The 24721-nt window shown below is 43.8% G+C and overlaps 1 protein-coding gene across 2 annotated transcripts in view; it reads left to right on the top strand.

Moving 5' to 3' along the window:
* Positions 1-23364, top strand: part of LOC306830816 (lissencephaly-1 homolog A-like) — a 34038-nt gene extending 10674 nt beyond the window's left edge. For both annotated transcript variants that reach the window (XM_079354518.1, XM_079354519.1), the window contains exons 3-11: positions 9724-9808; positions 11796-11870; positions 12270-12476; positions 16479-16647; positions 17982-18084; positions 18222-18450; positions 19568-19669; positions 19782-19938; positions 21219-23364. In XM_079354518.1, coding sequence (XP_079210644.1) covers positions 9724-9808; positions 11796-11870; positions 12270-12476; positions 16479-16647; positions 17982-18084; positions 18222-18450; positions 19568-19669; positions 19782-19938; positions 21219-21292 — 1201 coding nt within the window. In that variant the 3' untranslated portion in view covers positions 21293-23364. The remainder of the gene's footprint in view (positions 1-9723; positions 9809-11795; positions 11871-12269; positions 12477-16478; positions 16648-17981; positions 18085-18221; positions 18451-19567; positions 19670-19781; positions 19939-21218) is intronic.
* The last annotated feature ends 1357 nt before the right edge of the window (positions 23365-24721 follow it).

The following is a 24721-nucleotide window of genomic DNA, read 5'->3' as shown; positions in this document are numbered from 1 at the left end:
CAGGGGAAAGTGAGAGAGGCTGCATTAGTGCTGGAACTGTAATTTGTGTGAGCCTGGTAATTAACCCCTGAAGCAGGGGATCAGAAAGTTAAGGCAGCTCGATGTGAGAACCAAGGTCACGAGAAGGAAACGAGACAACCTTGCTGAGCTTTCATCCAAAAGAATTTCTCCTCTGCTTGGGAAGTATTAATATGACATATTTTAAATAGGATGTGCTTGAGATATCGTCTTCTTTTGTTGATTTTTTTTCTTTTTTTTTTTTTTTTCTTCCCCACTCCAGTTTTCTGTCGTCACATGTTGAGGCTCTTTGCATTCCCAACTATTTCTGTGTGTTTTAGATTAGCTCTGTAGGAGGGTCCTGCTGGTATGGAGAGCTCTATTGGAATGCTAATCTATGCTGTTTGCTATTCATGATAATGAATAGCAAATAGCCCTCTTTTCTTCCCGGTTGAGCAAATCAGCAAGAAACCGATGTGGGACCATCACACTGAAGTATCTGTTGGAGATGTCTCCATGCTCAGTAGTAGCTTATCATAGAGCTTGTTGCCTCTTTTAAGTGTCCAGGGTTGGGTTTCTGTTACATTTCCAGAGTGAAAAAAACAACAACAAAAGTGTGCCTGCTTTTGTCGTTGAACATTTAGACGGTGAATTAGTCGGTTTTTTTTAACTTCCATCATGGCGCTAGCTGATGTGGCTGCCACGCTGTGCTAGCCCATTGCACCAGCAAAGGTACTGCCAAAGAAGGATGAAAAGGTGTTGGGGAGGTGCTCTCGTATCCAGCTGTGGCCGAGGCGTTTTTATTATTTTATAGATGACCTCAACATGTGGAACGTGACACATTCCCTCAAATACAAAGTACTGTCAAGGCTTCATCGTGTTAGATGCGTTCCCTCCACTGCATGGAATTTCTTCACTGCAAGAGATGCACTGATTTGTGTCGTTCTAATATTCAGTGATCCTCTGAACATGGACACAGTAGGTCATGGCAGGAAGGTACAACCCTAACGGACGACAACATTCTCGACAACTTATTTTCCTGTTCAGTACCGAAAGCAAAATAAACTTCCTATTTTAAAACCCATGAACCTCCGAGATTTCAAACTGGGTTTTGACACTGCTCTTAAAGGCAAGCCAGTGTCACCAGGATCTTATTTCCTCACCTTGTGAAGCCTGCTGGGAAAGCTTCTTTTGAATGAGGCACTTAGGTGTTATGGGTGATGGGAACAGACTCTGCCTTTTACTCTAATCGTATTTACCCCATCAATGCTTTAACCCTCCTTTTGTGTCTGGCAGAAATAATTGTGCCCTATTGTGTTGACTCTTCTTTTCGATGTTTTGTGTGTAGCATCTGCTGTTTTAAGAAATTAACCCTTCAAATGGGTTCAGAAAGGAAACCTAGAAAAGTCTTGTTATATTTCCTGTTAGCGTCAACCTGCTATTCAAACATGTGCCAGTAAGGCAACTGGTGTTGAACAACATATTTTTTGTATGAGAGAACTGGACATAGATGCAATGATTGTTGCAGCGTTTTCATAACAACTCTATTTTCGTTAGCCTAGCCGGTGAAAAGCACATCTGTGTTTCTTTCCAGGGTCAGGAGACTCGTCCCTGTCGGCGTTGGAAGTAAAAAAAGATACAGAAAAGAAACTCTCGCTCCTCTCCTGAAAGACCTGGAGGCACCCATGGGTCTTGTTTTTTTGTTTTTTTTTCCTTCTTCAGTTCTGGCTCTTTACTCAACAAAGAATATCCCCTGAGCTCCCCTTGTGTCTTTGGCTACGAGATGGTTCATGTGACTCCTGTCCCTTTTCTATCATCCCATGGCTGTGAGAGTGATGAAATAACAGGGAACATTTAGAGATATGAAGGTGACTTTAAAAAGGTGCAATCAAAGGCTGTTGTAATTCAAAGTCCTGGCGACTACGAGCATGCTACAGTGTACAAAGCGCTACTGTGAAAGTGCTCATCATGCTAATATTTTGCACAAGATTAAAAACTGGAAGCGCAGTGCCTTGTCTTGTTCCAGAGTAACAATAATTGGAAAGAGAAAGGAAAAAAAAAAAGTCCTTCGAGATGAGCAGAGGAGGGTTCATCAGGGAATCAGCCAACAAAAGAATGGGATACAGTCGTGTCACATACCTGCGTTAGCATGTCAGCGTTTGGGTGTGTCAGGTTCCTCCCTAAGAGCGCACAAGAAAAACATTTGTTGGTGCTGCACAAAGACACTGACACGCACGCTGGTGAACCGGCCGCTCTGTTGGAGCTCAGCGTAATGATTGTAGCCTGTGCAGGGGGTCTTATCAGCGACACAGATGTCATGTAGCCTCAGGACCGGCACACAGATGGATCGACATGGTGACACTCCCCGTGGTCTGGACTGACTGTCCAGAATGAGTCATGTACTGACTTTAAAGGTGCGCTCACACCCGTACCGAGCCCAAGCACGCTTCAACCCCACAGTTCAGTTTGTTTGGCCAGTGTGACCGCTCCGCACCGTGCTTGGGCATGGTACACTTAGTAATTAATGACAGTAATTAATTATTCATGCACTCTGATAAAAGGTTTAAAAAAAATCCGATATTGAAACTCGGTACACGTTTTCATAAACCAATCGAGCCTCTCTACCCCATGCACCCATGAGCCCACACTCAAAGCAGGAGCTGAAATCCACTTCTGGACCAATGGCAATAGTGCATGAAAGAGGGGCGTGGCCAGGCAAGCAAAATCCTCCTCCTGTATGATTAATTAGTGAGAGACTGAGATTTTTCAACGGTCAAGGAATGAGGATATAGTAGACCTGGTTTTGTACAAGAACCTGACTTATTAAGGTGTCATTTAAATGTATGATTTAAAGGTTGGTCTCATGTCTCTTTTATGAGACGTAAGAAGTCCAGCTGTCTCTGAACGCTCCGGCTTCAGCTCAACAAACAAAGCAGCCCCACCATCCTCACGTGACAGAAACGTGTGCAACATGCGACATCGCTCATGATTCAGTTTGGTGCGTTCAGGTCCATTCTGCACCCTATCTGGATCCATGTCGCGCACACACGGACACATTTCCTCATAGAGCTAACAGAAGGAAAAAATCTCAATCGCACCCTTGACTCTTTATTGAAGCTGAGCGAGAGGTACTCTCTCCTTTTTGAAGTTTTCTTCTGGCTTAACGCTTGATCCTCCCTGCAGAGCTCGGAACCATGAAAGCAGCCCTCACAGTTACCTGGTTCCCATTGACATGAGCAGCAGCCTAAGAGCCTTTGAGATGATTGAACGTTTTGTTGACATTTTTGATGAATTCATTTGATAGGTTAAAATTCGCCCCGATTGTTGACTCCCGTCGAGCGTCCAATGCGGGGAGATCTTTCCGTTTCGGCGAGTGAATTTCAGATTCCTACCCGCCAAATGGCTCGTCAGCGTTTATACGCAACTTGTCATGTTTAAAATCTCCGCTGAGTACGAAGCGTGTTCCATGTTACTGCAGCGACTTGTCCCTGCTCCTCCGTTGTGTCCACGACGGAGCGCCCTGAGACACGCCGAAACAATACACGACTGCACGAACGCGCCACCCTGAACGCCTGCAACCACGTTTTGATCCTTGATCCACACGGAGCTGCTGTTCATGTGGTCTCTTCTCTGTCCACTCTTCCTGTGTCTGCATCTGTCAACAATGAGTAACTTTCCGCTGTGCTACAGCCGGCTGTAGTCTGTGAACTGCTCCACACAGACGTTATATCCAGACACTGAAGATATAGTTAAATAACTAAAGAATGGCAAGCTAATACATTATTTATAATACATCTGACTTTCCTGATCTGATAAAATGATTTTAAATCTGTGATTCACTTCATTGGAACATTAACTTCATTAGATGTATTGTAACCAGTCTGTGTGAAACAAACACAGTTTATTATTTTAGCTGGTTAAAAAAAAAAACCCACAAACACTACCACCTTGGTGGGTGAGTCAAACAGTAAATATTGAATCCTGTCTGCAGGTGACGTGCTCCATGTCTTAATGAGCAGCGACCTCATCAAAAGCCAAGCAAGGAGAACGAATGGATTCGTTGGGAGTTTTCACAGAGATAAAACTGAAGCCGTGTCGTTATGCAATCGTGTCTCATGACTTTTCTGGAATGTTTCTGCTCAGAAGATATCAGCTGTTCAGTAGTCATCTGTTAAAAACCATAAAAGCGTCACTTTTTTTTCTTTTGGGCACACTCTTCTGTTAGCTGAGTGTCGCTTTGTTAGACCTGAGCGTTAAAGCAGTAGCTGTGGTTCTGTTATGGCTGCACTCGTGTGATGAACGTCTGTTCGCTGAGAACGTAAGAGCTTAAATATGCAAAGAGTGTTTGTTCAACTTGACAAATATTCCCCAGATTTCCTTTCAGGTGATGGAAGTGATGTAAAGCGGCGGGAGTGTTGATCCTGGCATATTGTGAACTTTACACAACGGAAATATTTAGTGCACGCTCGGTGGAACGAAGAATATTTCACGAGAGGTGTTTAGTTGTGCGGGTTAAACGTGCGGCTTGAATACGTGTCCTTGATTTAGAGGCTGTGGTTACATCACCGTCCAGCACTGACCGGTTGTCCCGTGCTGTTTGAACATTTCTTATCATTAACCTCTGGAACAATCTCTGTGAGCTTCATGAAACACATTCACAGCCACCTTTCTCAAAGGTGGCTCAACTGTTGATTTTTAAACACTGCATGTCTAAAGGTTTATATTTTATTTATTTGGGGGGGGGGGGGGGGGTCTCATCAAAACATGAGCCTGAAAAAAATCCAGGGGAAGTGAAAGTTGTATACGCTTTGAAGGGAGCCTGTCGAGTGAAGTCCCTGTCCTATTAAAAATTCATCATTTGGTTTGAAAGGTTGAACAGGTCCATACATGGTCTGTTCCAGAAGGCTCTTTTATTAAATGACCTATAGATGCATATATTGGCCTTGGTTGGCCAGGCAAACAAAATCCTCCTCCTGTATGATTTAATTAGTGCATTATGAGTCTGTCTATAGGAACTAGTATTGCGCCACGTGAAGCTGAATGTAGCTTTAAATGCATTCAGTGGGTGGATTGAGTGTTACCATCACGTTTGGTCAATAAGTTTCACTTTTTTTAAGATTTATTCTTGGGCCTTTTATTGAAGAGACAGGCAGGGGATAAAAACTGTAGTCAAGGCTTCAAGAGGCAACCTCCCTCCACTCTTGACAAATGAATCCACCGCATAGTGTCCACGTCGACCGCGTAGCTACGGCGCCGAGGCAACGCAAAAGTATAAATTAGGCTTTAGGCTGATACAGTATTTCCAACATGGCGGCTTCCTTTGCAGTTAATCTCAGCCAAAAAAAAAAAAAAAAAAGACAACTTCTTGTCGTGAATTCTGTGCACAACCGTGGTCATTGTCAACGTATCGCAGTATGTATCATATCGTGGCCTCTGTGATACTTTAGATCCAAATACTGCAGAACCGTGCTGCTCCTACTGGATGCTATCTGTTCAGCCGGACAGCAGAGTGTCTCCGGCTCAGCTCCGGCTCGTGGTACAGCTCCTACAACATCGTTTGTTTTTTTTACTTCATGCAGAATACTGCACACTCCCAACTGTTGACACACAGTTAAATCATTCAGACATGAACACTGGTGACATTTTTGATTGTCTGCCTGAATGGCAATTCAAGAAAAAAAAGATCAGTACGTAAGTGTGTTCTTTTTTTTCTTTTCTTTTTTTTTTTTAAATGATGTGAGAGTATCTGGGGTGAGGTGTCTGGGGTGAGGGAAGTCTGGGTGTCTCTGCTTAGACTGCTGCCCCCGCGACCCGGCCCCGGATAAGCGGTAGAAAATGGATGGATGGATGTGAGAGTGAAGCAGGAAATGTGGAGGAAGTGATGTCACAGACATTTGCTGGATGTCTGACTCACGTCTCTTCTCTGAAGCACTTGGTCATGCATCTCGCTCTCTGTCTCTCCGCGTGTGTCAGAGAATGATCACTCCCTCTAACTCCATTTACTGAAAGACACAGAATGACTTGCATTTTATTGATAAATATTGTATTTTCCCCGTGAGGACGGAGAAAACCTCTAGACTTCATCGAAAGGGATCAAAGTTCGATCTAAAATAAAAAATCTCAGGCTCCCTTTTGTTCTTTCTCCTCTCTTCGTTTGTCTGCTCTGTCCATATACTCGCCCAATCCTCATTCTCGCCGTCTCCCCCATCACGTCATCCATCTGTGGGTTGCAGTAACCATGGAAACCATGGGGTTTATTCTCTGTCTCTTAACACTAGTACACATCCATTTCCCCTTTTCTTTCTTTTCTCAGTCTTTGAGGTCCAGACATATTACAAACCCTGTTATTGCACCGTTTGTTTGGATTTTGATCGTGTATCTGAAGTTATATTGATAAAATAAAGAAACAGGTGGTTTTGAGCATTTATATCTATCAGCCCTCCCTTCCTTTTGTATACACCTGCTGATGATGCCAAATCCTACACCACACCCTGGAGCTACCAAAACAAGCTTCTCTATACAGAGTGCTAGCATTAAACAGCATGTTACATACAAAGCATTACACTCGACATCAGAGTGAGTTTTGTCAGTAGGAACAGAGTCCGACCCAAACCCGCCAACCTTTCTATTTTTGATGTCTGAATCCAGCCGGAGAGAGACGGTGAACGTAAACTGGAGCACTGAGTCGGTGTTAGCGTGTCATGCGGTTGTTATTACTTTGGTAACAGCTTGCTTGTTTACACACATCACACATGTACCGACCTTGAAAATGACCTCACAAGTCTTCATTTAACACTAACAATACTTAGCTTTTTGTTAGCTTGGTTGCAGATTAGCAACTACCATAAGTCATCAGCCGGGAATAGCTAGCTAACATCCGCCTAACGAGCACTCCTTCAACCAACAACAAACATTTTAGTCTGACCATTGTCCCTTCATAGTCCTCGATAGCTGACGAACTCTCCTACCACTGTGGTTTATTCACTTCTGTCCTCCTTTTTAAAAGATGGTTTTTATCATACTGGCCGCTTCCTCGAGCTGAAATAGCCAAATCAGCGAAGCTCCGTGCACCCTCGTCTGTCATCACCCACCGGTTGCCGTTCGCAGCACGGAGAGCACAGCCAATCAGAACACAGCTAGTCAAAACAGAGTTTTCTGGGAAAAAACAACAACAAACCCCCCCCCCCCCCCCCCCCGGATCTTTTAATGCTGTATTGGACAAACAATGAAATGACTTCATGACAGTCTGCCGTTGCGGTGCTCGGAGTGGGCGTTAGAATGCAAGCAGTTCTGGTGTTAAAGTAGACTATGGCGAACCCGTTTCAGTCCAAAGCCTTCATAAGCACTCTGTTTGTCATCTTGCACCTGAAGTTTTACTTCCGTGGTCCTTCTTTTGAAATGTGGAATACAAAACGATTACCGACTACACATATTAAACTTCCTTTGTGCCTCAGTTTCTCTCTCTCTCACACACACACACACACACACACACACACACACACACACACACACACTCTTTTCCAGTCCTGCGACAGGCAGCCCCGTCAGAGGAGTAGATAACCTCCTGCTCACCTTGAGCAGTATTAAGGCCTGCTCCCGTTGTCAAGGGGATTCAGGTGGGCAGAGGGAGACGGGGTCTTCAGTGCTGAAAACTGACCAAGAGGGCACAGGGGGCACAGGCTGTGCTGACAGATTGTTCCCCCCGCCCCCCTCATATTGGCACCTCAAAGCTGCCTGACAGCTTGTCTGGCTCCTCATGGCATTAATGGAGGCTTTTGCTGTGCACAAACACAGAAGGGCTGGAATCAAGGAAATATTGTTAAAGGAAATATATATATATTTATTAACCATATATTAATCAGACTTTCATGGTTTAGTGTCTTTCTCCTTTTTTTTTTTATCTTTAGGGCAGTTTTTTTTTTTACATATTGTAGCATGTAAGGGGAAACAATCAAAGCCAACAATCTTAAAGAAATGAATACTTTCACCAACACATGTTTGGTCATGGTTTTGGAAAAGTTCCTTCTTTTAGAGTCAGTTTAATAGTTTCATCCTTATTCAGAGAGAAGATTGTGTCAATCAAAATGAAAACCAAAGTTTTTTGTTTGTTTTTTCCCCAGAGAAAGCAGTCACGTCGTTGTGTGAAATGATTGTTGTGCATGACTTTAAAGTCTAACTTACGTCAGTCTTAGTTTGCATCAGAAATATGCAGAGCACGCCTGGGCAGTCATGTTGAAGATTAGCATTTATATGCTAGCCACAGTCAGGTTAACATAGCTTAAATAGCTATCCACTGGTGGCACAATCACAAACTCTGGTGTCTGTGTGTCATTGTCCGAGTGCTTAATGGAACCCTGAATCATTAGTTGGACGTAGAAGCCCACAGCACAGACTGCTTTTAGCTTTGATGACTAAAGGTGTGATTATCTCACAGAAAATGTAACTCAAGGCTGAAATACATTGTTTGTTAAAAACGTTGAAGAAGACAACAGAAAAAAAAGGACCTATTGTCAGAAGTGAAAGTGGATCATTCTACCAAGAACATAAAGAGCAGATTGCACAAATGTTTGATGCACTTAGTGAAACATTGGAGATGATAAAAATCAAGCCTTATAAATCGTCGGCTTTTCTGCACCCTCATGAGAAACTAATTAAATGGAAAACAAAAGCCTGAACTGCTGAGACTCACCGACTTGAACCTCATTAATAACTCTCAGTAAATTGATCTGCTGCTGAGGCTGCAGTCGTAAACCAGACCTCTGTGTGTGTGTGTGTGTCTCTCTCTTTCTTTCTTTCCCCTTTGGTCCTCCATCAAAAAAAAAAAAATGTGACCAGTGAAGATGGCCTCCTTACTCTACTTTCAGCTCTGCGTGTCTCGCCTATCGTTTGTCCTATCTGGACATCTCTCTTCACATATTTGAAATAACTAGGAGGCTTGATGTAAAAGGTCTGCGGCAGGTATGAACAAAAACAAACCAAAAGAAGGTGAGGTATGGAGTAGAATATATGTGTTGGGAGGCTTCATTCAGAGATTATCCCTCTTCTCCTTTACGTTCATGGTTGTCTTTCTCCGTGTGTATATAGGTAATGTTGGGATTTGCACTGCCTCTCATTTTCTCTGCTCTCTAAACCATGGGGAGTCTTTTTCCATTATTTGCCCACAGCAACAAGAGCTCATTATAGAAACCAGACAGATGTGATCTCGGTGTGTGTGTGTGTGTGTGTGTGTGTGTGTGTGTGTGTGTGTGTGTGTGTGTGTGTGTGTGTGTGTGTGTGTGTGTGTGTGTGTGTGTGTGTGTGTGTGTGTGTGTGTGTGTGTGTGTGTGTGTGTGTGTGTGTGTGTGTGTGTGTGTGTGTGTGTGTGTGTGTGTGTGTGTGTGTGTGTGTGTGTGTGTGTGTGTGTGTGTGTGTGTGTGTGTGTGTGTGTGTGTGTGTGTGTACATTGTTTATATAGTGCTATGTGTTAGGCTGCATTTATGCATGAAAAGCACTTTTTTTTTTTTATCATAGAGCTGGTGGCGTGATAATAACACAGTCTGAATGTGTGACATCATGTCATGTACGTCTCAGTCTGGCACATTTTCCTGAACATGCTCATTTTCTGTCTTTGTTTTACCGTGTTGAATACAACTACATTTCCCACGTCGTTTCCCCCGCGGCACTCGGACTACTATCTTGTCTGCTAATCAGGAGAACTAATTATGGGTCTTCTTTTGTCTGTTTCAGAAATCGAGCAATAGCGGATTATCTACGTTCCAATGGATATGAAGAGGCATATTCAACTTTCAAGAAGGAGGCGGAATTAGATAATGTGAGTAGATTAAGGGTGGTCACATACATCCGCACAGCCAATCAGACCAATTTACACACACAATAACGCCCCCACCCCCCCTTTTAAGTTAACACGTTCTCGACGTGTGACCGCGAGCACCTGCTCCTAATTACCGGGTTCTCCGTCTGATTGGAGGCCCTGCTCCGATAACTGGTCCTGTGAAGAGCTTGAACCCACCTGTGAGTTTTAAAGGGGAACACACTCAAGGCACCCCCCCCCCCCTCAACTCAACCCCCGTTCATACAGGACTCACCATCCCTTTTCCTCCGTGTCTGTGTAGCCCCTCTGTTTTCACCTGATAGCTCCCCCTCCTTCGTTCTCCTCCAGACACTTTCTCCGTGGCAGCCCTGCGGAAGCAGGCTGAATAATAGATGAATGGCACAGAGGAATAGGTGCACCCTGTTGATCTACGAGCGCTCCGCAACGCGCACCTTGGAAGCTGAAACCCAGTTGTTTAAAGGCCATGTAGTGTTTTTTTTAATATCAAGGCATTTTCCCGTGTTTGTTACGTTTTTAATTTTCACATTTAATTTAGTCTCTAAAGAAATTGTATATAACTCTATTCACACATGCAGATGGTAAGTACCCACTTTAAGAGGCTGGTGGTGCTGCAGTGAAGTCTGGCACTCCTCCTGTGTGTTTGTACATGCGTGTGTGTTTGTACATGTGTGTGTGTGTTTGTAATGGGCAGAGTCTGCAGGCAGATGGCAGATACGATGATGGCAGACTTGTCCATGCTGGTTGTATTCGGCTCCCTCTATGCCTTCTTTCTCCTTCGATTGTGAAGCATTCACATCTTTGTCTTCATTTACACCTCGCGCTACTCGAAGGAATCCCCCTCCCCCCTCCCCCCACCTCACATTAAGAAGTGTTTGATACAGGCATTGGGGGTGCTTCAGACTCTCCACACCTCAAGAATGTCTGCTTTTTGTTTCCAGCCGAGGCCGAGGAGCTAGCTGTGAAATTGGAGCGAAACGCTAATTTTCTCCCTCACTGACATTCGTGGCTGTCCGTCAATCTGGGACGCACCATGGCAACACAACACTTGTTTGGTGTTCAGGAGTAGACTCAACCAAACAAAGCATCAATTATTCCTCCCCCCCTGTTTTCAATTACATTTAAGGGAATAAGAAAGTCACTTTTTAATTATATTATTTCCAAACTACGGGTCAATAAATCAAGACTGTATTGCAGTTTGTTGATGAGTATGATCCTTATTTGCAGCACCTGTTTGCATACAGTGACAGAGAAGACATGCCAGCACATTGTTTTGTTTCCTTCTTGGCACTAAGAAACAAACATGCGTGCCATGACGGCCGTCACCTAAAAGGTAGTGGTCAGCTCATGGTATTAGTCTGCAGGTGGAAGCGTCTGTCTGCCAAGTGAACTTCCACTGCTGCCTCCAGGACCGGGTGTGTGGCTGTAAGCTGCCTAAGCCTTTCTTGTCTGCAGGAGATTAGCTTGTGTGAGAAGGATTAAGGCGAGGTTGTGTGTGTGTGTGTGTGTGTGTGTGTGTGTGTGTGTGTGTGTGTGTGTGTGTGTGTGTGTGTGTGTGTGTGTGTGTGTGTGTGTGTGTGTGTGTGTGTGTGTGTGTGTGTGTGTGTGTGTGTGTGTGTGTGTGTGTGTGTGTGTGTGTGTGTGTGTGTGTGTGTGTGTGTGTGTGTGTGTGTGTGTGTGTGTGTGTGTGTGTGTGTGTGTATGCATGTGTTGTACAGCAGGTTGGCGGTGTCTGGCAGTCAGAGTTAGCCTTATGAGGGGTGTGTTTAGAATTCCCTCTCCTTTCTTACTACAGCCAGCAGACCTCAGCATGCCACTCCAGCTGCCCCCCCCCCCCCCCCACACACACACACACAGGCTTCCCTCATAACTTTGATTGGCTGTCTCCATATATTTGCCTGATCTTCACTTCTTCACCTTTTTTTTTCTCTCCTCTCTCTCTGTCCCCCTCGCCGTCTTTTGTACACAGAATGAAGAACTGGATAAGAAGTACGCCGGCCTTTTGGAAAAGAAATGGACCTCCGTCATCAGATTACAAAAGAAGGTTTGTGAGGTTGTTCACCATCAAACAGTGCCTGGGGGGGATTGGAGCCTTGTGAACGGTTCGTGACATAACTGCTGAGTCTCCTGTTGACACCCAAAGGAAGTCTTACCAGGCATAGAGAGTATTAATCCCACCAGTTAATACATTTTAATTTGTTAAAAACTGACTCAATCACACTTAAAAGCCAATGTTTTGTAATGATCTACTCATTCTTATTAACGGGCTTACAGATGGGATGAGGGTGTGAGCTTGCTGAGGGTTAGGCCTTGGCGCTCAGCTTGGTGCGGTTCAAGCGCACATGCATACATCGACAATGAACCTGTCGGGGGGCGGGGGGGATCTGTCAAATGTACTCTCTGCCTCTACCCCGTTAACGCCTGCCTCGTACGCTCCCTGTAGGTGATGGAACTCGAATCCAAACTGAACGAAGCGAAAGAAGAGATCACTTTGGGCGGGCCCGTAACACAGAAGCGCGACCCCAAAGAGTGGATCCCCCGCCCGCCGGAAAGGTACGCGCTGAGCGGCCATCGCAGTCCAGTCACCCGCGTCATCTTCCACCCAGTCTTCAGCGTCATGGTGTCCGCCTCGGAGGACGCCACAATAAAGGTCAGTGCTGCTGGGCAAATGTGTACTGACGCATTCGTTGCAGAGCTTCAGAACTGATGCTCTTTAGTTAGCTTGCGTTGGCAGTGAGTGGGGGAGTTATGTGTCCACTTCAAATCAACAGAGAGCTTATTGTTTGATTAGAAAACATTATTACATCTGGTTTATTTTCAACTTTTATAATTCCTAATGAATGATACAATCTATTGTTGCTAATTGCTATTTGTTTTTCCTGCTTGTTGATGATTGTGATGTCCATTGGTTACTTTCTAATGTAGGCCATTTTCGTTTTATTTTTTATGGTAGTACAATGTCTCCCACGCTCGGGCTGTTTTCGCCTATTATGCTAGTACGTACTGATTTGACTAAAATAAAGCACGTGAGCAGATGCGAGATCCGCCACGTGGCAAAAATACCAGGATGTCGTACTGATTCTGGAAAGTGCGCATTCGACTAGTCTCTCTCTCGTTTCCTAGAATGCATAGCACCAGGCCAGAGCTAGAAATGACAGCCAACAACAGCTGTCGTAGCGTGGAGTGATATCACAGTCAGACGAAACCAAACAAACACCACCCAATGATTGTTCTCAGAATCATGAACATCGAAAAGAATCACTTTTGTTTTCTTTGACATTTCAAGATCAGAAACTAGCTGAGTCCGGCCTACATTCTGTAAAATAACCACGAACTGACAGTCAAGGATTCTAGTGTTGAACCTAGTGTGCAGTACTCTAGGTCTAGTAGGTGGTTTCGAAAACGGGTCAGTAATGTACCTAGGAGGCCTGTCCAGCTGTCGTATATTTTTCTGAACATTCCAACATACTTCCTTTTTTTTCATATCTATTCATAACATCTGTGAGCAATGAACTAGTAAACCGTCTCCTTTCACCCTTAAACGAAGCCACTGCTGCTTCTCATCGCCTTTTACTGACGAGCGATGTCTCGACAAACTTTATTTTGCCTCGGTTCTGATCGGGTTTTTTTCTTCTGCAGCTCGTCGCCGACCTTGTTATTCTGGACTCTCCTCGTTCTGAATCATTTAGATATGCTGCATTATTAACGACAAGCCTCTGCACTGGAGGCTCACCTGGAATCCTAGGTGACCATTTTCCAAATGCAGGTCGTCCGTTTGGGTGACTTCCCCCCGTATGCGTCTCCTCTTTGGACGGTCTTTTAAAGAAACAACACATACAGTGCCCAGAGTTAGACGAGCCTCTGTGAGGAGAGGTGTGTTTGTGTGCGTTTGTCCATAAGAGACCTTGAGGAGGAGAGAATTCTTGGTGAACAAACACTGAAATAAGTTGATGACATAAAATGCTCAATTTGACAAAAGTTCAAACATAACCAATAAAAAAACGATTGATTGATATTTTTTTCTCCAGTACGAGCTGTGAATCTTCACAGGTTTCCCTTTAAAGATGGAACAAAAGCAGACAAAACTTCCACTCAATTTACAGAAGAGGAAAACAAAAAGGGGATGCAAGAGTGACCTTTCCTAATATTGCCTTCTTGGTGGCAGCTCTCACACACACACACACCTTCAGCTCACTCTGTAGAACGCTGCTCCTCCTCTTTCTCATTTATTATTCCTCATTGTTCAGCGTTGCCTCCATTGCTCTGCTTCCTAAACCTTCCCTTCATCCCACATCTCTCTGTTGTCTCGGTTTCCCCAGCTTCCATATATACACCATCATATTTCTCAGGGCAATTTTTTTTTTTGCAGCAGCAGCTCCCCCTCACTGCACAATACCAATACACTGTTCAGCTGTTTGTTCTCGATATTTTATTCATGAGACAATAAGAGACATGTGTACGTCTCCTCATCTACAGCCACACAGCAGGAGTCCTCTGCGGGTTTTTTTTTTTTTTTTTTGGCACGACTTCCTACCTCCTAACCTCCCTCCTTCTGCGACCCCTCATCCTCGCATCCTGCTTCATTTATCTTCCACTTAAAGCGTCAGCTGGCCCACCTTGACTACCCACCACCAGAGACATCCATCCTCCAGGAGGAGGCCCGTCTCTGCTCACAATCGGAAAAATCAGCCCTGCTTCTTCGCACCTCTCCCCCCCCACCCCCCCACCCCCCCACCCCCCCCCCCCCCCTCCCCCTCCCGACTGCCGCCTCCTCGCTGAGGCAAGGCCGGACTCCCTCTGTGCCCTACTTCTCTCCTCCCGAACAGCTCCGTTAAATTTTTAACTGAGGAGTCGGCCCCTGTTCTCTTTGTACTCATCCACTGGTCTGAGACACCTCTCAGGCTGGTAATAAAAACTGTTTTCCCTGCCACTCTTGGGCCTGACTTAGTTTGAGTACGGAGCAGGTTATTGTTGTGCGATTGAAGAGCGAGATCTTCTATCTTAGGAAAATTTGATAGAAAAATAAAGAACCTTTTGTGTCAGAGGAGTTTAATAAATAACTACAAAAAAAAAAAAAAAAGTCAGTCAATGATTACAACAAGCCCGGCAGTTTCTGCCAGCTTCCTTCAAATGCATACAATGACGTGTTGCGTCTGGGTGATTCGACCTGTACAAAAACTGTTAAAGCAACAGCTCAGTGTTTTTACGAGGGGTTTATTTAACCTCCCTCTCTTGGCTTGTAACAAAGGTTTCATGTCTTGTAAACGGCTCGACCAGGAGAAGCCCGGAGGTTAGTTATTGTTTTTATTTTGTAAGTCAACCACATGTTGGGCTGCATCAATCTTGTACGCGACATACGTTTTGCTAATCGATGGAGGATGTGGCTGACTTCACTGTGGACTTTCTATGCAGACAGTAAATAGCAACTGATGGGGTTTAAAAACAGAAGTCCTTGTATCCAAGCATTACTTGCTTTTTGTTTCCTGAGTCAAATAATTCCTTTTTTTTTTTTTGCCTTTATTCTTTCTTCATCATCAGTCAAGTCAAGTTTTGAACATCCTCTGCTGACCTCTCTCTTCATCTCGCGTAGTCGGATCTTACCATGACACAACACAACCTCGACTTTGGTTATTATCTTCCACAGCATGTAAATCAGGTGTTGCTGGGCTTAGCGTGCTATGGTACTCGTACATGTCGAGCGAGATCGTCTTTGTCTTACTGTCGGCCTGTAAATGACAAAACGTATGGAAAGGATGTAAGCTGTTAATAAACATGGAGATTTTGAGCCGCTCCTTTAATAATGCACAGGAGGTGTGCCACAAGAACTCGGGGTTGAGTTACAGGTAGTTGTTGGATTATGAATACTTCATCTTAGTTGTGTAATGTGTGTGTGTACACCGCTTAACCTGGTGTACCTCCAAACACATTAGCTGCACTGATCTTCTCCTGGATAAACCCCCCATGCACTTTGTACCTCAAAGCCATCTGTACTGTCTGTAGCTTCCTTTTTTCGGGGGGAGGCGGGAGCACCAGAGGGAGTCGAGGGGAGGGGGGGTTCTCCTATCACCGTCTGCCCAAAATCCCCCACCCGAAGAGAAAAACCAAGGAGGGTTTATCCCTCCCGTGACAAACCGTCTGTCTGCTTGAAAGCCAGAGACGCAACAGCTTTCTCAGAGAAGAAAACAAAGCTTTTTACCGCTCACTCCATATTGTACTCTCCCTGGCAGTGCCATATGAAGCACAGTTGATCAGGAGTTCCTGTAACACACTTACACATGAAATCTCCCTCATTAGAAGAATAATGTGTCAAAGGATGTGTACCTTTAGTATGCAGAGAGTGTGTGCTGTCTGCAAACCGAGCTGCAGAAATGATATGGAGGGGGGGGAGCGGGAGCGCTTTTGCAGTTTCAGCAGACCTCACTGTTGGAACTGTACCACGGATTGTTTTTGGACATATTGGCTCTCTCTCTCGTCACTGTGGCTTCTGAACTGTTCAGCTGAGAAATGAGATGACATGGGCCCACTGATGATGTGACATGTGGAGGCTTAGCTCTGGTCTGGAGAGGGATAGCTGAGTTTCAAATGCTTCCTTGTACTGTCGTTGAGAGTTAAACAGACGTGTTAGTTATGCATGTTTGTGGTTTTTCTGCAGGTGTGGGACTACGAAACGGGAGACTTTGAACGCACACTGAAAGGCCACACAGATTCCGTGCAGGACATCTCTTTTGACCAGACCGGCAAACTGCTAGCGTCCTGCTCTGCAGACATGACTATCAAGCTGTGGGATTTCCAAGGATTTGAGTGCATCAGGACCATGCATGGTAAGACGAAATAAAAACATGGTGTGCCTTTCAAAAAAAAAAAAAAAAAAAAATACAGGTATTTGTCCGTTTTGTTTGACCACTTATTGATCAAGAGAAAAAGAAACTCAAACCTCCTACCACGTGGCTCATCATCAAGCTGGTGAACCAGCTCTTTTGTAGTTTCAATCATTGCATCATACACTTAGCTTAATGTGACTGTACACGGGGCTCAGGTGGTGCAGATGCTGTTCGTTACCGCACTTGATGAGCTTCAATCTGCTCCAATTCACACCCAGCTCTGACAAATCAGCTGTCCTGCTCTCTTTTAGCACCCAACGACTCCACAACACTACTGCAGGCGTTTTGCATCCACCTTCTTTATAACATAAACTGTTCATTCACAAAGGAGTTTTTCCGGCCTTATTTTTTTTATCAGGCTTGTTGATGATTTGTCAGACTTTTCTGGGGATCACTGAAGCATTCCCTCGGCCTCGTTTACACTTGAATAGCTTTGTCTACATGTGCTCTCTAGCCCCTCAATGAGTCGGCTCTTAAATATTTGTCAATGTATATTTTAATGTATGAATCAGGAAGTAAGAAAGTCCCCACCAACCAGCCAGCAGCAACCCATCTTTGATTGAGTTCTCCTGTTGATGGATGGATAGATGGATAGATAGATATGTCCGTGTATTAAATGGACCCCAGTGTCGCAGTTTTGTTCCCATCAATTCCCCGCCCTCTGTTATTATCTCTGCGTTCCCTTTTAATTGTTCTCCTCAACCTTGTTTCCACGTTCTTTCCACTCCTCCATTATTCGCGTCTTTAACAAAAAACATAACTCCTGACTGGTCAAGTGGATTAGTGCGGACCTGAAAGGCAGTTTAATTATCCTCTTCAGTACCAGATAGCACTTAACTGTGTAGGTGTCACCCATTATTAACACTAACACACACACACACACACACACACACACACACACACACACAGTTAAGCTGGCTTTTTGGAGAATACTTACTGTTGTCTTCATCTGTTTAGCAGCTTATACATGGCACAGCGTCTGGGTAATTAGGCATCTCTTTTTCTCCGTGGAACAAAGTAGACCCCAGCAAATTGGCTGCTTCTCTCGTCGTATAACTGGCTAATGGTGACCAAACTCCTTTGATTTGTTAAGCTGTTGGCGACTGCTGGGGGGAGTACAGAAACCAACTTGAAGAATGAAAATAAACCTGTGTAAAAAAGATCTGTCTGGTGGAATAAGGAAAACTGAAAAGGGACGTTAACATCTTAAAAGGTTGTGTGGCTCACAAAGCTCAGATTGTGTGTTTGTGTTCTTTTTTTTTTTTTTCTTCCAGGACATGATCACAATGTTTCGTCTGTAGCCATCATGCCCAACGGAGATCACATCGTTTCTGCCTCGAGGGACAAAACCATAAAAATGTGGGAGGTGGCAACTGGGTATGCAGTCTCAAAGACATCCTTCATCCAACTTTATGTTGTTTTTTTTTTTTTTTTTTTTAAAGCACGATCGTTCAGCTTGATTGATCAGATCTGAGCTGAAAAACATGACAACGCGGGGCTTTTCTGTCCATTAGCTACTGTGTGAAGACCTTCACCGGCCACAGGGAGTGGGTCCGTATGGTGCGGCCCAACCAGGACGGCACACTGATTGCCAGCTGCTCCAATGACCAAACGGTGCGCGTGTGGGTGGTGGCATCCAAAGACTGCAAGGCGGAGCTGCGGGAGCACGAACATGTGGTGGAGTGTATCTCCTGGGCACCAGAGAGCGCCCACCCCACCATCCAAGAAGCCACAGGCTCTGAGGTAAAGGACCACATGAAGGAAACGCAAGGTTTATATTGGAATACCAATAAAATATCCAGGATCTCCTTCACATATCCCAAGAAATGTAAAGACCTGGGGACGTCAGGGGTGGTCACGAAAGTCTAGATCAGACATTACAACAATACTTACAGTGACTCTCAGAAATGTGAAGGCTCTTTAATAAAGAGTGTGTGTGTGTGTGCTCGTATACAAACATGGCCTAGAGTCAACCCACACTCCTCATGCCTTGTGATCTTAAGTGTGTCCAATCATCCCCCATGTCAGGTTAAGACAATATTTGCCCTGACAGCAGTTGTCCCATTATAACCTTTTAAGCAGTGAAAAAAAACAGGGATTCAGGAGCTCTGTGTCGAGTGAAAAATAAGCCGAGCCTATTTCTACCTGATAAATAGACTCGTGAATGCGCGATAAAAGAATAGTCATTATTTGTGGACAAACACTGATGGGTGATGTTTTCCTCGCCCGACTAAGATGAAGTCATCAGCGCTCGGCGTCTCGTGGTGATTTGCCAGGAAGCGTCACATTATTCACACAGCTTGTGTATTGCAGTATCAGATCGTTGCACTGACGGCGTTCTCGCCCACACCTGATACTACATTTTAATGCGTGTTGGAGGCCAAAGCCAGCAACTAGCGTCTGTATCGACGTCTGATACCCGTTAACGCGCTCGTCGGGTTATTGGGTGGAAAAAGAAAACGGTTTAAAAATGTTATAAAATAAGGAAAAATAAATTGTTGAGTCACAGAATTAAACATGTCTAAAGTTCAACAAGAAAAAGAAAGCTGTGTTTGGAATAAACCAAACAAACCCAGCTTTATGAACTGGATGTTTGCCCCCAGAGGCAGAGCAATAATATTGAAATGTCAATTTTACAACTGGCCTGATTTCTCTTTAGTCCTTTTTCTCCAAAACACTTAAACAGACCACAACAGTGAAACCCAGCTTCACTGACTCTGGTGATTGATTGGTTGCTTCGTGCCAGTCTGTTTGAAACCTCCACCTCCACTCAGCAGTTCAGAACCGTCAGGCATGTAATGACTGTTTGAACCAAAGTGTTTCATAGCTGTATCGTTTTTTCCTCTTTGTGCCCAAGCAGTCCAAGAAGAGTGGTAAGCCAGGCCCCTTTCTGCTGTCTGGCTCCAGAGACAAGACCATCAAGATGTGGGATGTTAGCATTGGCATGTGCCTTATGACTCTGGTGAGAACCATCTCCTGAAATATTGATGTTAAAAATAAAGAAAAAAACAGAAGAAATTATTCAGCACATTTAAGATGAAGTGGTTTGCAACTGGCGTCTGTTTATCCTGCAGGTTGGCCATGACAACTGGGTGCGTGGTATCCTCTTTCACCCCGGAGGAAAGTTCATTGTGAGCTGTGCGGACGATAAGACCTTAAGGATCTGGGACTACAAGAACAAACGCTGCATGAAAACCCTGTGTGCCCACGAACACTTTGTTACCTCTCTGGGTAAGAGTCCCCCCCCCCCCCTCCCACCACCACCAGCACCACATGAAGCATCTTTGCTTTTGTTTGAACGGTTTGTCTCCTGAGGTGCAGTCGGAACCTCCTTTTGTTTCACGCTCGCTGGACAGTGGAGCTCGTATCGAGGAGATCTGCTTTTGTCAAAGGTTTCATATTTGTACACATACCAGCCCCCCCCCCCCCGCCCCGCCGTAGTGTTCTGAGCGTCCTCGGGGTTGATATCAGCTGGGGGTTTAAAAGGTAGACAAAAGCTTAAGGATTTTCCTGCCTCCCCCTCCTCATATCTGCAGCTTTTCAGCAGATCAAGGCTCGGGGAACTCTCTTGAGGAGCTCTTTAGCCAACTTTTCCTTTGCCAAGCTGTTTGAAACCCAGTCCTCTTAAATCCTGTTTGATAAAAAGAGGATATTGATGGAATGAATTTTGGATTGTTGAAAAAAAAAAAAAAAATTTGAAACACCTTTTGTTTGGTTTCATTGAAGCAAAAATGTATTATTTCGTTTTACCATTTTCCTGTCTGTACACACAAAACAACCCCCAGTAGGAACTCTCATTGGTATTCAGTCTCGCATCGTTTGCATGGCAGCTAATTTTTCAAAGGATTGTTTTGTTTGGTATTTTCCAACCAATAACTGGTCCGTGTCACCAAAATAATTTTCATTGGAGATGTAAGTCACAGTAGCTTTGACTTGTATTTTTTCATGTGGTCAGAAAAACCTGCAGATTGAAGCTTTCTATGAACCTTGATTGTGATAATAAAGAGGGTGCACATGAAGAACGATGATAGGCACTGATCCAGATGCAGTTTGATTTTGGATCCTGTGTAGACTTGAGTATTGGCTCAGAATCCGTCCAATAGAAGTGATGAATTGTTTGTGGGAGTAAAAAGTAATGGCTGACATTTTTACTAGCTTTGACTGACGTTGCCCTTTCTGTTAGCATGGCACTGTTGTTGTTACTGTCACACAATTAACCTTTAACAGGTTGTTGTGGGGAAGCTAGTTTTCTGCCAATTTTTCTCAGTTTTTAGTTATGAAAAAGAAAAGCGGAAGGAAAGAGACTGTCCCCTTTCATAATCCTGTCATATTGACAGTTTAGAAACACCCTCATTGGTTTATTCATCCAATCATTGGAAACAGCCACCAAGTCATATAATCTCTAAATACTCTCCGTGGTGTTGTAATTGAAGTCTTCGTCATGGAAACAGACTTTTTATTTTCTTAGTTTTTCTTTGCTCTGATTATCTTCTTTTTTTCCCCCTCTACAGATTTCCACAAGGCCGCCCCCTACGTGGTCACTGGGAGTGTAGATCAAACATTAAAAGTCTGGGAGTGCCGCTGATTTGGACCTTGGAGGATTGAACCAACAACCCCATTTACCCAGATGCTCCTCTGGATCTAGCCTCCCCCCCCCCCCCCCCCCCCCCCCCCCTCCTCTCCCCCCCCTCCCCTCCTCTCCCCCCCCCTCCCACCTAACCTAAACCTCCCCCGCACATCATCATCATCATCATCATCTCCTTCCTCCGGCTGCACTTACCACCATGGTTATCTTTACATCGCTCTCTCTGGTCCAATAAATATTGTCCTTCTATGTAAATTATTCCTGGATGTAGATCGAGCTACTAAATGTTACACAAAAAAGTATTCTTGCATGGTAATCCAAAATTGTATACTGTAAATTTACATAACGTCTAGAAGTACCATAGGTTTACCACGAGGCTGGCCGTCTGTCACGCAGCCTTACCGACCAACCGAAGGCAGATGTTTTTGACTGGGTGTAAAATGTAGGGCACTAAAAACCGATAATTTAAGAGATGACAGTGTCTTTATGTGTAAGATTTATTTTTGTCTATTTTTTTATTTAGGATTTTGTTTTCTCTGTTTGTTTGTTTTTTTTTTCTCTCTTTCTTTTCCTGTCGTAGTCTGTTGGTGCCTAGCTTGGTGAAACGTTCGAGAGATAAGGAAGGAAAGAAGCATATATATGATGCGATAAGATACAATTGTCTGTGGGGCTGTTTTCAAATAATCTGTAGCTTTATAACATCACTTCTCGAGTGTGCGTACCATTTCTGTTCATGTGGACTAGGAAATATTTTAATGGCTGTATATACGAATGTTTCAAACGTTTGTCCTTGGACCTTGGGGCTTAAAAACAGCTTTGTACTCTTGTCATGGTGGCACATGAGCCACTGAAAGGCTTTAGATAAATTAGCCCATCTAATGAATCTGCAACACAAAAAAAAATCCCCCTTTTTTAAAAAAAAAAGTTCCTTTTGTTAATTCACTGAGTTTTTCGCTCAAGAAGCCCAAATGTAAACTGCAGGTTTGATTGGCTACCGCCTTGAGTGTGCGCACTGGGCTGCAGTGACATCTGAGCAGAGTTCAGGGATTACACCTGTGTAATCTTGAGCACTTGATAAAGACCTCCGTTGTGTCTCCTTTTAGGAGATGAATCCCTGTGACCTTGCATGTCAGACTTTCATTGAGCTTGAGGCACCTCAATCTACTGCTAGCACTCTTATCTTATCCAGGCTGTCTCAGCACAGCTTGGTTAACCATAGGAACTATATGGGGGCGGAAGATGCAGATGAAGGCCTCAAACAGAAGCCATTGATGGAAATCAGCCTGCTACAAGGAAACCGTGAAGGCACGATGAGTCAAAGTGAGCCCCCCTGGGTTTGATACCTGGCATGTGCAAAGATCTCTAATTTCTGAGGGTATACAAATGGTTTTGAATAGAAAAATTCAGTTTTCTGTGAAAATATGAAATGTAAATTAAACTTGTTATTAAGAGATTTGGCAATTTTGTATCATCGCACTAAAGGATGAACTGGATGGGAATTAAGGTATCGTGAGGAAATGCTAGCAGCAGACACGCCAAGTGATCTGTTTGATGGTGTGAAGTCTGTAGAGGGGTCTGATAAGGATGCTCCTCGCTGTTGAAAGAGGACAGAGGCAGTTCCTGGATCAGATACGCGGGAGAAAAAAAACCCTGAGCAGAGAGACTCTTTACAGAGAAGAATCCACCTGCAGTCCACGTCACACGTATGCAACGTCTTCTGAGCGGCTTTCCTCAAAATTTGAGCTTTAGATCGTTGTGGTGGGGTCATTTAAAAACAGGAAGATTTGTGCAAAGACTGGAAAATTACTGTAAACCAGTCAATACTGTAGAAACAACCATTCCACGCCTTGTGGAGGATAAAACACATGAAACATCTTACGTCTAACTGTAGCTGATAAGGTGATTCATTAATCTTGCACATCCCTCTTTTCACAAAATCTTTGGCCCTTGATTGGTCCGAAGACTACGTTAAAATTGAATGCTGTTGATAAATGCATAAACCTCTAATTTCTAATTAGCCCTTTCATTCCAATGCAGTTCTTGGCTAATAAAGAATTCCACTGCTTAACTGATCTTATCTTTGCTTCTTTGCCATGTTTTTCCTCTTCCTGTGTGTATTGGATGTGATGATCTGCTGCTCAAGCTCCTGCTATAGTGGCTAATGTGAGCCTAATGTGACCTGTTGATGTGGCAATGCTGCATGTAAACCTGCACCAGAGGCAGAGCTGTCTGAGCAGTGTTAGTTCAAAAAACTTGAATATTGGAGACTTCCCATCACTGACCAATCAGTTTGAATAATGTCTATGTGTACTGTAAGTACTTTAACTTTTTGGGAAATATGTGTGAGAAATGTTGGACAATTAAGACAAGTCTCATATTTGTAAATATGAACCTTCAGCTCATGGCCGTTGAGCTTAGCCAAGCATAAAGATTGGAAACAGCGAGTCTGCTTCCCTGCCAACTTGCTTGAACAAGGTTTCTGATTAACAGCTACAATCTCATGTTTAATCCATTCTAAAATAAAATGAAATGACACTATTATCAACTGGAGCCTATAACTTAGACTATCACTGATTGGCTTGGCAACTGAAGTAAAAAGATTTTTTTTTTAAACTTTTAACAGCATTGTAAAGTAGTAAGCTCAAATGGAAAGCTTGAAATCTATTATTAAAGTTTTCTATCTCTTAAATACAAGTCTCTGAATTGAGGATGTTCCAGGTACTGTTTTAGGTTTAGAAAAAATGGAATTTAAAAACTGTAGCGTCTTGTTATTCTGAGTGAATGGAGCAATGCTTGCAGTTTACACCTGTCTTTATGCTGAGTAAGACGGGCGCTTGCTAAAGAAGCATATTTATTATGAAATCATAGTTTTATGAGGAAACTTGTGTACCAAACTCAATAAGAAAATGAGCAAACTAATGTTTCCAAAAAATAGTCTCCTTACAGTTTGTCTTCTCTGGTCCTTTGGCTTGTTGAGTTCAGACAGCTCTGTTCAATGGTTGTAGAAAGGCTGTTTTTTTTGTTTTGTTGATTGTGTGATGCAATTTGAAGGAGGCGTACATCCTCCTCCTTCTGTAACTGCAATGGGATTGTGGCAGACTAGGATGTCCCAAAGGAGAACCTCTTTCTATCTTTCAGGGAATGAAACTGATGTCTCCTTTTGGGGTGTGCCCATTTAAAGGTCTTTTTTTTTCATTAAGCTGTTGACTCTCCTTACTTCCAAGGAAGACTTTGGGTGGAAAACCAGCTTATTTTGTATATTACAATTTGGCATAGCTAATGAAGATGCTAACTTGTTAAATGTTCTAGCTAAAGCCAAAAAAAGGAGACATTCCTCTGTACAATCTGGTTTAGCTTGATGAGTCTGCCTCTTTCTTGAGGTCCAACACTGTTTGGCCAACTTCGATAATGATTCTCATTTCCTCAGGA

The sequence above is a fragment of the Symphodus melops genome (genome assembly GCF_947650265.1).
Source record: "Symphodus melops genome assembly, chromosome: 10".
In the NCBI taxonomy this organism is placed as follows: domain Eukaryota; kingdom Metazoa; phylum Chordata; class Actinopteri; order Labriformes; family Labridae; genus Symphodus; species Symphodus melops.
Note: the sequence above shows the minus strand (reverse complement) of the source record. Positions and strands in the feature narration are given on the sequence as shown.